At 37.0% G+C, this 14,940-nt stretch overlaps 1 protein-coding gene across 4 annotated transcripts in view; it reads left to right on the top strand.

Moving 5' to 3' along the window:
- LOC145984219 (post-GPI attachment to proteins factor 6) overlaps positions 1–14,940 on the top strand; it is a 530,070-nt gene that overhangs the window by 497,406 nt on the left and 17,724 nt on the right. For all 4 annotated transcript variants that reach the window (XR_014441287.1, XR_014441288.1, XM_083117778.1 and 1 more), the window contains exon 13: positions 6,494–6,704. Coding sequence is in view for 2 of the 4 variants with exons in the window: in XM_083117778.1 (XP_082973904.1) it covers positions 6,494–6,704 (211 nt within the window). In the remaining 2 variants the exon portion in view is untranslated. The remainder of the gene's footprint in view (positions 1–6,493; positions 6,705–14,940) is intronic.

Raw genomic sequence — 14,940 nt, 5'->3', positions numbered from 1 at the left:
AACTGCCCCGTATTTGGGGCTCAGAAAACTCGCACGTCATCGTAGGGAGGCCACTGCATCCTCCGCGTGTGACTGTTTGGTGTGGTTTGTGGAGTGGCAGCATTATTGGTCCATTTTTCTTCGAGGATGACGATGGCAACAACGTTACGGTCAACGGAGAGCGCTACAGAGGCATTATAACCGATTTATTTTTTCCAGCAATTGCTGACTTAGACGTGAGCGAGCTTTGGTTCCAGAGGATGGCGCTACATGTCATACAAGCAGTCCAACAATTGCTCTTTTGCACAAATGAGTGTGTAATCAGCCGTTTTGGTGATGTTGCGTGGCCTCCGCAAAGCTACGATTTGACACCGTTGGACTTCTTTTTGTGGGGTGCCGTTAAAGATCGATGTTATGCTAACAATCCAGAAACGATTCAGGCACTTAAGCACAATATTGATAATGCTATTCGTGCAATAGAGCCACAAACCATCGATAATGTCCTGCAAAATTGGGTTGCCAGGATGGGCTACTGCCAAGCAAGCCGCGGCAGCCATTTGAATGAAATTATATTCCATTACTAATCGGAAGGTGTACTCTTGTCAATAAAGCAACAAACTTTGAAAAATATTGCATGGTGTTTATTTTATGGCAATTTTAAAAAGAAACCAGCTAATGGCCCACCCTATACATCTTATAAGTGATAGGTGTTTATATCTTTAGTGCATATAGTGATATATGCATATAAAGCATATAGTGCACATAGTGATAGCTCATAATTTGTACTTTAGACCAATGTACTTGGTTTGGATTTTGATCCAAAGTCCTGTTTATAACGAAGGAAAAAAGAACACTCTGTAAGGTAGACTCAATATGGCCTACATAGGAATATATCGTGAAGAACATGCGCAAATGTGACATTTGTTACTTTTGTGTTACGTAGAGTGTGTGGGACTCACTAAGAATGATAAAGGACCTCTCATTTGCCCAGACTGTGATGTGTAATCCATGATTTTCAGGTAACAAATTGTGACACGTCACTCCCTTGTTTATTGCTTTGTAAACAATGTTATTTCTTTGTGCAAATCTAATGTCATTATGTAAATAAAACGTAAGTTTATCAATATACTTATCTACCTATAAAAACAACATTGTGGTACGTTCTTTACAATTTCTGTTGCATTTTTTTATGTGAATGAACAAAATATATTACTAGGCCATATTGGGTACATGCGTAGGATATACACATGCACCGAATATTGCCTAAACGTTACTTTTTAATATAATCTTCCCTACACACATCTTATTATTTGGAACTGGCTCCAATTTTTATCAAATATACAGAAATGTTCCCTCTTTTGAATATTGTGATTAGTTTTACCTTTCTGACTTTGTGCACCATTAGAAACAATCGCAAACTTTAGGTAGGCCATATAGGGTTCAGGTACTTTATGTCTAAATCATTGGAAAGTTTTATAAAAATCACTTTTTTTTGTCTAAATTGCATTTTTCTTGAAGATATCTGGTTAGTGAAAAAAATGATTTTTTTCTAGTGTATTTACCAATTTTTCTTAGAGTATACAAACTACAAATAATTCTGTGCAGGGTAAATAATATTTTTATTATATTCTTTCAAATTCCACACATCATTAAGATATTAATGTTAGAACAATGAACAGTATGTGTTTTCTACCATTTCTACATGTATTGTCCTCCTTTGAACTGATAACTAGAAAAGTACTATGATGAAATAGAAATTGTATGTGGTATCCAGAGTTTAGAAACTGTATTACATAAGGAGTTAAAGCTTGTTGGATGGATAATCTCCTGGAGTTTAACTTTTAACTTTTGGAGTATTTAAACCTTTGAAACCACTCAAACACTTGTGTGCGTGATAAACACTCATCTCCGTACACTTCCTTCAACAAACCATAAGTTTCTGTGGTGGATTTTTACATTGATACACTGTTCCACTTTCACACTTAACATTTTTCTGACGAAGCACAGATGTATGGTTCACTTCATCCACAAGCTACAGCGGAACTGAGCACCGCACACTCTGGGCAATCACACAGTCAATAGGTAGGATATCACATTATACACTCATGCACTGCTAGACCTTGACGCACTTGCCATTCGTTGACAGCAACATCAATCTGTTTTTTTTTTTCTAGCCACACCTCATATGTCAATTTCTGGCTCATTTTCTGCATCATAGAACACAAAGAAATGTGTTTCACAGCTTTTCTTCCAGTTTCCTTATATACGAAATGGTTATCAATATCAATATGTTTATTCATCATTAAGCATTACAATAATGCAATAGATGTCATCATCGGTACAAACATAAAATGTAATACAGGAATAGCATAAACATACAAACCTAAATATAGAGGGTTAGTATGGAGTGTTCAATGTTACATACATTAAGAGTCCAAGAAATTTAAATCATCTTTTGAGTGCAGAATTAATTCTTCTATTAAGAAAACATTTTCTCTTAGCCAGTCTTGCAGCATCCTTCTAAATTTTTCAAGAATTGCATAGTGGCAGCTGGTTGAAAAGTTTTATTCTCCTGTGTTTGTAATTATTTTGTACTTTGCTTAGCCTGGTTGATAGTGTGTCCAACTTATAACTGAATCTTGTGTTGTCTGTGTACAGAGTGTCTTATGTTGAATTTATGAATATTTTCTTTGATAAACATTAGGCAGCTAACTATGTATAGGCATGGAACAGTCATTATTTTATATTGTTTGAAAAGAGGTTTGCATGAAACAGATTGGTTGAATATTCCAGTCATATTTCTTACGGCTTTTTTTCTGCCAAATGAATACATTGCCAGCAGTTGACGAGTTACCCCATGATAAAATCTCATATGTTAAGTGGCTATGAAAAAAGGCGTAATAAGATTGTACCAATAAATTTTCGCTTAGGCAGGATCTAAGTTTATTAAATAGGAAGATGACTCTGGCCAGTTTGCAGCATAATTTGTTTGTTTGCACATCCCTGAATCTAGATGTAGACCAAGAAGCTTTACTGAGGTACATTCAATGTCCTTATTTATGGTGAAGATTATTTTCTCTGTTTTGTTTTGATTAATAGTCAATTGATTAGTTTCAAACCAGAGAGTGGACTTCTCTTCTACTTCTTTATCCAGTTCTTCAAGTATGCATTTATTATTTCCAATTGTGAGGAAAGTTTTATCATCTGCATACAAAACTGTTTTATGGGGTAGATAATTTATATAAATGTTAAAAAGGAAAGGACATAACCTTGGGGGACTCCACTTTCAATATTTAGGAGATCTGATTGTTTACTGTTTATAATAACCATCTGCTGTCTATTTGATAGATACGATTTTATGAGAGAGAGTTCAGCTTCTAGGATAACATAAGAGCATACCTTTTTTATTAGCATTTGGTGTGAAACTGAATCAAAAGCCTTACTTAAATCAATAAGCTTTGCACTTACGGAAAGTTTAGATTCAAAAGCATCCAGTAATGTTGAGACAATGCTTTCATTTGCTTTTGTGGTAGATGAATGAGCTCTAAAACCATACTGAGTATTTGTAAATATATTATTATTTGAAAAATACTTATCTAGCTGAATATGTATGCAGTGTTCTCTAATTTTTGATATTTACAAGTGATATTGGATGGTAATTACTTGGATTGGACTCATCTCCTTTTTTATGTATTGGAACAACAACTGAGACTTTAAGACATGCAGAAAAACACCCACTGTCAAACATCCACTTAATAAGAGTACTAAGTGGGTACTGCATAATATCAATAATTCTTTTTATAACAAAGTTTGATAAACCATGGAAATCCTCAGATTTTGAATTGTTTAATTTTTGTTTTGCTTTAATAATATCCATTGGTTTAACTTCATACCATCCGAATCTAGGCAGATTACAACTATTGTCATGTGATATTGGTACATCATTTACAGCACCATGGATACAATATTTTTTAGCATTGTTGGATCACCGTTACCAGACTTGACGAAGAAGTAATTATAAAATTTGTCTGGGGTAATTGAGATATTCTCATTGGTTTTGTACTTCACTTTGCCTAGCTCAGTTTTAATAATATCCCAAGCTACCTTACATTTATTATTGGAATTATTATTGAAGTGATCATTTGCGGCAAGTTTTGACTTCTTTTATTTTTGACTTATAAATGCTCTTAATTTCCAGATATCTAGACTTATCCACCTTATTTTTATATCCATAGTAATACATCATAAGCAGTGTTTTTAATTGAGTTCACCTACGTGCTTTTGTTTTCATTTTGCCTTATTATTTTTTTTTTTTTTAAGGACACTGATGCAGCAGTCATTGTATATTTTGGAAACAGTGTTGATAAAATTGTCGAATGCTTTGTCCACATTTGCATAAGAACTATATAAGTAAAACCAAACAATTCCTTTTAGTTTGTTTCTCAGTGTATTCAATCTGTCATCATTAATTAACCTTGCAGATTTGATCTGGGTATGTGTATCGTTCAATTAACCCAATTAACTTCTAACTCATCTAACTTATTTCTAAGAGATCTTATGTTTAGGTGAAGTAACATAATACAATTATCATCACATTAATGTGGTATACATAACTTGACCTGTGTCTGTTTGCACATTTTTACTTATTAATCTTGCATCATAACTTTTGTGTTTAGGATCAGCTCTGCCTAATTGAACTTGTTCGTTTTTTATGACATCACTTAAACCTTTTTGAAAATTAGAGGGTGGATATACATTAACAGTAGTTTTGCAAATGCTTTGTGTAGATAGTAAGTACCTTGGGTAATGTAGTTCATGATCTTGATGTGACGCTAGCTGCTGAAAATTCCATTATTTTCTATTTGAATCAACTTGCTACTCATTTTTCTTGTGTAGTTTTTGTGGTAATTTTTTAAAAATCTAGGTAAAAATTTTAGATAAATGTTTCTCACTCCATATAGTGTGAAGTGTGCAAAATAGCCTGAAGCACCCATTAATTTCAATTGATTGATTGATTTTGTGTTTAAAGTCCTTTATGCACAGTAAGGCTAATCGGGACTGGGCCTACCAATTAAAGTGGGATCCAAACCACTACGAGCCTCCATCGGGTATCAAACCCAGGACCCCTTAATTACAAGGTGACAACGTTATCACTACGCCATTGGGAAGGCCACTTCTCATTCATTCATTTATGGACACAGTGTTGCTCAATGACCCCCTCAAAGATTTTGGCTAGCTGTGGCAACTGAATATGCAGATTCATTGATCTGAGTCACTTTCAGACATCATACTCCTTTCTTGGTGTGAAAAGGAGAAAGTTATCGCACATAGCAGTATAAGCTTGCTATGAAACTCAACCTATCCTGCCCAATATGAAAGCTTAGTGGCAGTTTGTTGTTTTAAGAATTTTGCCATTTCATGTCACTGCTGTGATGGACTGAACTACAAAACCAACCTTTGACTGCATTACAATTTTCAAAACTTATTGCGCATGTTACATCCAGTTCAGATGTACTTAAACTTCCTCTTGACTACATGCATGCATACAAAAGTCAATGCCAACTACTTTTTCATATGTGCACAGGTAGTCATAGACAATGGAAAGTTATTGTGTGCTCTAAGTAGTCACAGAGGATCTAAGATAGCTTCTCGGGTGTACAGGTGGTTATGCGCAAACACAAAATGTCAGGGCCCTGTTTCAAACACTGGTTAAACTAAATGTTTCCAACCACTTTTTACATAGTTATGAGGGTTATTTTTTAAGTAAGGTCCATTTTGCAATAAAAACGAAGTAAGTAAATGATTTTCAAAAAAACATTTATTTTCTGAATTTACATACACTTCTCTATTTTTCTACAGAACTACCTTGCCAGTTTAAACATTTATCATAATGAACTATGAGTCTTTGGATACCCTCCTCATAGAACTCTGCCGCCTGCGAGATAGCCATGTACTCATGGTCGTTTTCACTTCTTCATCAGTGTCTAAACACTTGCCGCCCAGGAAGGTCTTCAGACGACTGAAGAGGTGGGTTAGTTGCTAGGTGCAAGGTCTGTACTGTATGTGGATGATTGAATACCTCCCAGCCAAAAGATTCAATCAGATCATCATCCGCATACAATCCAGACCTTGCGCCTAGCAGCTACCACCTCTTCCATCATCCGAAGACCTTCCTGGGCGGCAAGCGTTTAGACACTGATGAAGAAGTGAAAATGACCCTGAGAACATGGATATCTCACAGGCGGCAGAGTTCTATGAGGAGGGTATCCAAAAACTCGTAGTTCATTATGATAAATGTTTAAACCGGCAAGGTAATTCTGTAGAAAAATAGAGAAGTGTATGTAAATTCAGAAAATAAATGTTTTTTTGAAAAACATTTACTTACTTTGTTTTTATTGCAAAACTGACCTTACTTAAAAAATAACCCTCATATTATGGATATATGTACATGGTAGAATGCAGAAATAATACTGATTTCTGAGAGATGGTGAATGTATCTTGTCTTGTCTTGCAGGTAATACATTGTAAACTTCAACAGTCCTGTTTTCCTACAAAAAAATATTGGCTATTGTGTTTGCCACCAGGAGTAGTTCTAGCAGCAGGTGGTTTGTTATGTTATGCATTTTTAGAAACAGAAGAAAACTATAAATTTGTCCACAGTACTTGGCATGCAACAATGGCATTGTCCATAGTGTTTTTATTGCCATTTAGGAAAGAAGTAAAAGGTAAGTGTAATTTTTGAGCATGATGTTAACTGTGTGCATAATGAAACTAACAAACTAATAGACACTAAAACATTAGTTTTACATAGATTTACCTTGTATGCACTTTAGAAAAGAATGCAATATTGCAAAAAGCTTATGTAAAAGTAGCAATATTCATTTATACATTAATGTAGCCTCAAATTGTTAGTAACCTTACCATCATTTTGCTATGCACAGATAGAAATTTAAATTTGCAGCATTATAGCAGATTTGTGGAAATGTGAGGCAAATATGCTAGGGATGGGAGAACCCTATTTGTATCCGCTGATGTAAGCATATTGATGTATCAAAGTTTATCAGTAAAATTAACACAAATTTTACCGAACTGAAATTTCTGTAAGTAACATGCAATTTTTAGGCATTTTTTGTCTCTTAATGAATAGGAAGGTATATAATTTAGCCACCCTGGTTTTGTACAGTAAATGTATAAAGGGAAAGTTAGTTTTTCTAAGTTGAAACCTGTTGCAGTCACATGGATTAGTACTTACTACTTTTTTCACTCCATGCCACAATAACCCTTTAAGGGCAAGGGCCTGCCAATCAACTTCTCATTTGGGTGACACACAGTTAGCATGTTGATTTCCATCATCACTGTTATCTGGATTTCAAGATCAAAGTACACTCCTGTTGCTTTCAACTAGCTCCCAAATTTTCCTCCCCCACCAGGGATCAAACCAGGGACCACTCACACCAAACGCAAGATAGCAAATTATTGAACTATGCAGATGCTCTTGCAATCGCTTGATTGCATACATTATGGAGGTGAAAAAAAGAACATTCTTGGTCTTTATGTAACATTTGTAATTTTATGTTGGATTGGTAGAATCATTTATCAATATTGGTAAATTTTATATTGGTTCTGACGAAGAAAAAATATTGGTCCATCCCTAGTATATAGAGCTTGTCAGCTAATTATGGCTTATTGTTGTGTTGGTTGTTGATAATTTGACAATCTGATGTCTATAAATAGTCTGCAAGCCCTGTTTTATAATGCAGTCATTTCTTTAAAAAAATTAATTTGCACAATGAAATTATGCATGTGTTCTGAAATTAACTGACTTGTTTAAGTTTGCACCAATTTGTACTTTTGTTATTTTTCACTTTTCTGTCACTTTTGGCTAATCATGATGATGAGGGTGATCTACAGGGAGGTCACAAAGTGGACGTACCCCCTGTAGTTTCGACACTATGATAGTTATGGTTGAATGCTTGATATGAACACATACCCGATGGTTTAAGTGTCCAGAACATTGGGATGGAGACCGTCTTTTCGTAGCACGGCCTCCGGGTTCGATACCCGGTGGAGGCACATGGCACAGTGGTTCGGATCCCACTTTAAACTGTAGGTCCAGTCCCGATTAGCCTTACTGTGCATAAAGTGGACTTAAAACAACAAATCAATCAATCATAGCACAGCTGAACTCTGCACCATATATTGGCACACTTTGCGATGCAAGTGTGAATAAGACCTTTTTCCGGGCTGTGACGTTCACCTCAATATGTTCTGAAGGGCCTCCAAAATGTTCAAGAGGTAGTAATCAATGACACAGGTATGTGTTCGTATAAAGTAATCAGACTATTACCATCATAGTGTCAAAAATAAAGGGGGGATACGTCCACTTTGTGGCCACCCTGTAGATCAAATTGATGAAGGAACACACAGAAGGAACATCCATGTCCAGGTTGAGACTTCAACCTAGGAACATGGTGGTGAGATCAAAAGTATACCACTTAAAGTGATCAGACACAGAGCCAGCTGATTTTGCACTAATATTTGTCATTTGTCAGTCATTAAGTATCAGCAAAGTTTATATAAGTGCTATCAGGGACGTCGGAACTTATTTTAGAGTAGGGGGGGACAGGTTTTCAAATCCATCAACCAGTTTTTTAAATGTAATTATTATTAAATAGCTTATTTTATTTCATTTTTATATTTATATATTTATTACATAAATAAAAAATATATAGTTATTGAATATATTAATATCCACGGTGGCGTTGAAGCCTCATAAGAGAAAAGAAGAGGCCCAAAGACCTCTTTACGGATTATTTTATTTCTCACAATTCTATTAAACTGCGCTAAATACATAAAAAATATACGATAATTACCGCAAATTTCCATCCCTACCTGCATAGGCATGCGCAGACCCTCTGATTAGGGGGGCCAAAAGCCTTGAGGAAAATTCAGTCGGGAAAGAAAAATATTTTTTTATCTCACTGTTTTAGTTCCATTGCATTGATGGGTATATGCAGTGGCAGCGATATATATGTAAATATGCAGCAACATAGAGGCACCATAACAAATAGATAATAAATAAATAATTTGTCTCTGAAATGTGTCGTGCTTCTTTTCCTCCAAACAATTGCGTTCATGCATTTAAGACCAAACTGTTCAGCAGCAAGAGTATGAAGCACTTATTAGTTATAACTTCTCTGGTAATTTACAATTCATTACAGAAAACAATAAAATAGTGAGCGAAGCGAGGAAGAAAATTTCAGCCTTGAGCATGATGCTTAAAACAAAGAGTAAATCTAAGTGTCCAAAAAATAAAAGTTTTCCTCTTCCCATGAGAGGTGGTGGTTCATACACTCCAAAGTTTGTAGTTTTAAAGCCCGAAAGGGCAGAGTACTGATGGTGTATCGAGAGTCAAGAAGGAAGTAAAACTTACCAGTCTTTGGATTCTATACATGTTCAGTGCTGATGGCTTAGTTTTAGACCTCAGAGAGAGATAACACCATTCATTCTTATGTTCATGGGCTAGTTTTTTTTACCTGTGCATATAGCAGATTTAGGGGATGTGGGTGTAAGGCCCACACATTCTCAATCTCATACATTTTGGAGGTGATGTGATCAGCACCATTCTCTGGCTGCATTTACCCCCCCCCCCCCAACCCCACAGGGTTGTCCCCAGGTATCCATTCATTTGAGGCTGGGTGAGCCCTGGAGCCGCATTATGCGGGGACAAGGCTGGAAAAATTCCGACGTTAGATCAGCCACCCCAGGAATAGAACCCGGGTCTCCATGTGATAGTCAGACACCTTACCGACTAGACCACCAAGTTGTCTCGCATTCGTCTTGATTTTTTTTCCACCTTCAACATTTTACCTAGAAGGCTCATGCTCCCCCTGCCCCCGTGGTTCGGAGTCCTTGCATCCGTGCAATGTAGTTGTAGATGGAAAAGAAGAAATTTAAAATTAAACTGTTCTCTGCCCCCTCCTCCTCCACTCCTTTCCCACCGGGGTACACTGGGTTTATTGTTTCGCACCGACCACACCCAGGCACGTATCCAGGAATTCCTTTTGGGGGGGGGGCGAACATCATCTTTTTAAGGGGTATAGATAGAACCTCACAATTGGATGTTTAAGGCCAGTGGTGGCGATTGGGTTCCAAAATGGGGGGGGGGAAGCAGTCGGTGCAAGGAAAGTTTACTTTCTCTTGGTAGACAAGGCCTAGGATTAAGAGGCATAAAAATGGGGAGCAACTATCCCCTAAATCGTTGCCACTGTTTAAGGCTGGCATTTTAATCACGACGTGAAATTGGAACATTTTTACCACTTGACTCCCCTGTTTCCATGCATTAACATTGTGTGCCAGAACCATAGTATGTGTGTTTGTCCATTTCTGCTCATCAGGCATCAAAAGATCTATGGTGTCCGAGTGTTTTTACGAAGCTGTTACACATGCACGGGATGGACAATTCACTCGACAATACGAGATTCAAGCCGTGGGCTGCGAACTGGATGCAGACAGTTCTCGAATATTTCTCTCTCATTCGATCCTGAACACCACTAATGTGTCTTGTCCTCTCATGTTTGCAGCTCTTATAAAAGACGAAACCCACCAAATTGTTCATATTCAGGATTAAGAAATCGCAAGTGTTCAAAATTGTGTCACAGCTTCTGCAGTCTTGTCATACACGTATATCAGCACGAAACAAAGGAAGTCTTCTCGAATACAGTTGGATCATGAAACAATTAATGCACAGTGAAAACTCTTCCGTTCCCAACACATCTAATGTTTCATCTCCCAATATGATCAAATGCTTACTTATTTATTTCTACTGACGTGCCCAAGGGAGGATTGGTGGGGTCATGATATCATTTGATCCAGTATTTCTTAAAAAAAGAACGTCAAAGACAGGAAAAGATGTCAAAATGAGGACTGACTACCAAAAATAGTATTCGTAACCTGCATCTCATCCGATTATCCTGGGCATGCCACTCTTTATCTCGGACACATTTTTCTAAAATCAACTCACCAGAAGTTTTCATCATTTCGTATTGGATACGTAAGTAAGATGCGTTCTTCCTGCAGGTGTGGATATTATCCTTTAGGGTGCTGTCGCCTACATTCGCACCTAACCTTAACAAAGTCCTAATTTTCCATTCTTGTGACTTGCATCTTCAAGACTTATGAAGATTTCAGACTGAAGGGACACGCGATACATGTCGTATGGGACGAACCAATCAACAGCAACGTTTCACACCGTAGCTACACAAAAGGCCGTGCAAACCAACGTTCGAGTTGTGAAATCCTCAGGCGACATGGTGTGAAATCTTCTTTAGTAGGCCACTGTCATCGTTACCTTGAAGCCGCAGCTCATGTTGACTACAGAAGTAAAATGTCACCTCAACTGGTGGGAATACCCCTCAGTTTTCTTCTTTCTCCTATATTTTCTGTGCTTGTTAATTAAACAGGTAACATCTTACGATTTGACATACACAGAACATGTACTATGCATACATTTTAGCGCAAAATCAGTCGAAGTCAAGAGTGGCTCGGTGGCTCAGTTCGTTGAGCAATTGCATGGTATGCCAGAGCCCTGATTCAGGTCCTGGTAGTACCTGCAATTTCCGCTAAATGTACTACATATGCAACATCTTCTTGCTTTCTCTTCTCGACATTCATAAAATTTTCGGCTGTCCCTTCATGGTAGATAAGTATTTGTGCGAGTGCGAACCCAGTATAGGCTTAAACAAAAGTATTTATTTTAAGCCATGAAATTCTCGGACTGCATACATGAAATTTTGTTCTGACACAACTAAATCATCACTCAAAACTTTGATTTTCAGTTGATCTGTGAAGCTTGTTTCTTTTTAATAAACCGCTGAAATATTAACTTTAGAGAGAGAGACCTTCGATCTCTTTGGCCTCCGACCTGAACTAGCACTACACTGAGGCTCCGGAAGTTCCGCTGTTGTCAATGTCTTCAGCTTTGGACCCAAATAGTAGACTTTGTTACTTTACAGTATTTAGTCCTTTTCATTTTCGAATCACTAGATCTCATAAAGCAACCAATGGACACATTGACTGTATGAATTGTCATACTCTGAAGTCTCATTAACCGATTCTGTTGTACAGATTAACCGGTAAATTGAAGCCGCATATTTATATCCTCATTATATTCTAGAATGTTCCGCAGATAAAACGATTTGTTAATTTTGCCAGTAGTTCGACTCCTCCTCTTATTCAAGAATGTTCCCTCTCGTGCTTACCAGAGATTAAAAGTTACAACGAATCTTGATTTGATTTGATTTTAAAATTTTGGGAGCGTCAGCACTTAGGCTATTTTGCTCCCGTCACATTATACGGGGGCCAGCCCCTTATCATTACAAAGAACAATTCTAACGTTGCATATTTAAAAATCTTAAAATGTTCTGACTTCTGTTAAAAGCTGAGGCAGTAAAGGGGCACTCAGTACACATAAGGACAAAAGAACAGGACAATACAAACAAAATTATACTGACCATGGGGCCAGTCGCCAGAGCCTCGTTAGTCTTCAGTCCAGGGTGTACTAATGTGGAAGTGAGGTTGACATTTGGGTGTACTACGTGGAAGGTCACCCCTTACACCCCTTACAACAAATCGTCCTACTTGTGGCGCTACCTTTGTTGTGCAGCTTCCAAAACGTTCACTGCGACAACACCGAAAGCGCAAGAAAAGTTTCCGTGCAATATTATCAACAAAAGGGTTTTTGAATATTCTCTGTCTTGTCTTTGTAATTATGTATCTCCTTAAATTATCATCACATTATTCAAGAAGACAAAAACATAATTTTATATAGTGTAAACTGAAAATTTCCTGTTTTTGTGTGTGGGGGGGGAGGGGCTCGAGCCCCCTAAGCGTACCTGACCACACCTGTACGTATAAAACCTGGTAGCTACAATACAAAGGAAAACTGGAAACCGGAGCAGCGTATTCCTAAGGGGATAATTCAATGTTACACTTGATTTGCACAGACGTGGCTGCGATTCTTATCTGCACATAGATGTTTCTGTCACGTACTTCTTGCTGGTAGCAAAGACTTGAGTCCATGTTCATTTAAGTAGTGCAATAATATTTTTCATTTTTTTCAAAACAAAACATCAGTTGGAAAAAATATAGTCTCACGTTTAGCATGCGACTAGGGGGGCAAAAAGACTATCTTGCCCCCCTCATTGATGATTGGGGGGCACATCGCCCCCCCCCCCCCCTGGTTCCGACGTCCCTGAGTGCTATATCAATATCTGTATAAATATCACATTGGTAGATCCTTAAAATGCACTGTAATGGAGTCAATTTTTAGCGCTTCCCATCTGGGAGTTAAACTTACACCTTGTCACAAATTAAATTTTCCACTATTTTTGTTAAGTTCCAAGAAGCAGATTTGGTTCTGGCTAAGTTCTTATGCCTGTCAGCATGAAGTTTTGAATATGGATTAATTTGGAAGTTCTCAATAAATAAATTGCATGTGCTATTATTTGCTCTTTTTTCATTTGTAGGCACACCCAATTTAGAGCAAGTAAAGTTGCCTCCCCTTTTAATTTGAGTATTTACTAAAAGAAGTTCTTTAATGATAATTCCATAAATTTACTTAGAGAGGTGTAGATAGCACAATCTTACTTGACATTATTTCTGCAAATTAGTCATAATTGTGTTAATCTGTGTTGCCAAGTTTCATCACCCATGTGAGGTGTGTTATCATGTGGACTGGCCTGTGTGTCAATGCCCTCGGGAAGGAAACTTGGAAACAGGGATTCACAGTTAAATATCACTTAGGTTCCACTGGAACTTGTAGTCTCAGCAAGGATTTTAAAATAAATCCTCATTTAGAAAAACTATGATCTAATTCTGAATTTCAAAATGTTGATCTATTTAGAATTCGTCCTTGAGCATTCAGATGAATCATTCATTATATGTATTGCATTCTGTATTGATTGTTACTTGTAATAGTTCCAAGTCACTGTAAGTCTATATATATATATCTATATATACAGGGCATGCGCGCCGACTACATGGGTGCTCCAGGGCTCGAGCACCCACATAAATAATCTTGTGGGTGCACCGCACTCACAAGATTTTTAGTTTGGTAAAAACAAAATAAAATAAATATTTCTCACTTGCCATTATCAAAAAATAATAAGCAATTAAACATTGAGATGGAAGTTAAAATTTCTTACCTCTAAAACATTATTGTTTCAAATGTGTTTGTGCAAAGACAACCAAGCAACACATTCCCCCCTTCCTTGCCTGTCTCTGACCAAGTCAAAGGCAGTCCCCACAATAACAATGGAAGTGTATTGTATTGTGAATAGAATCCCATCTTCTTGGCTTGCTTTGATGTTTCCTTACAAGTGACACACTACAATACGCCCACTCCATTCATCAACAATTGTTTTAAAATAACTACTTGCAGATATTGAGCACTAATAAAGAATAAACCGAATCGTGATTCTTCGTGAATTAATATAATTTTTAAGACATTCGCCAAAGAGGCTAGCAGTGTTTCAATCGCTACAAGAAGACAACGAAGATGGTGTTGTAAAAAACATTCCCAGACTGACTTTGCGACCATTCGGTCCCACAAGGTGGTGTGTGAAGGTAAAATCACTACAATCGTTGGAAAGTAATTATGACGTTCTCTTGAAATTTTTGGAAGATCTGTCAGAAGAAAAAAGTGAAGTCTGTGGGAAGGCTAGTGGATATTTTTCAAACCTACATCAATTCAGATTTCTTATTTTCCTGAAAATGTTAATTTCAGTTTTCGGCAGGATTGAACAACTTCATTCTTCTTTTCAGAAGAAATCATTGTCATACCGAGAAATCAAAACTTTGGTGGAAACTTTGTCTGCAAGTTTAGCTTCACAAAGGGATATATTTTTTGAGTTGTGGAATGAAACCATGAGGAAAGGGAAGGAATTGAACATTGATGAACCA

Source organism: Lepisma saccharinum, chromosome 2, assembly GCF_977018435.1.
Source record: "Lepisma saccharinum chromosome 2, izLepSacc3.1, whole genome shotgun sequence".
NCBI lineage: Eukaryota > Metazoa > Arthropoda > Insecta > Zygentoma > Lepismatidae > Lepisma > Lepisma saccharinum.
The sequence above is the reverse complement of the archived record's forward strand: the minus strand, read 5'-3'. Positions and strand labels throughout refer to the sequence as shown.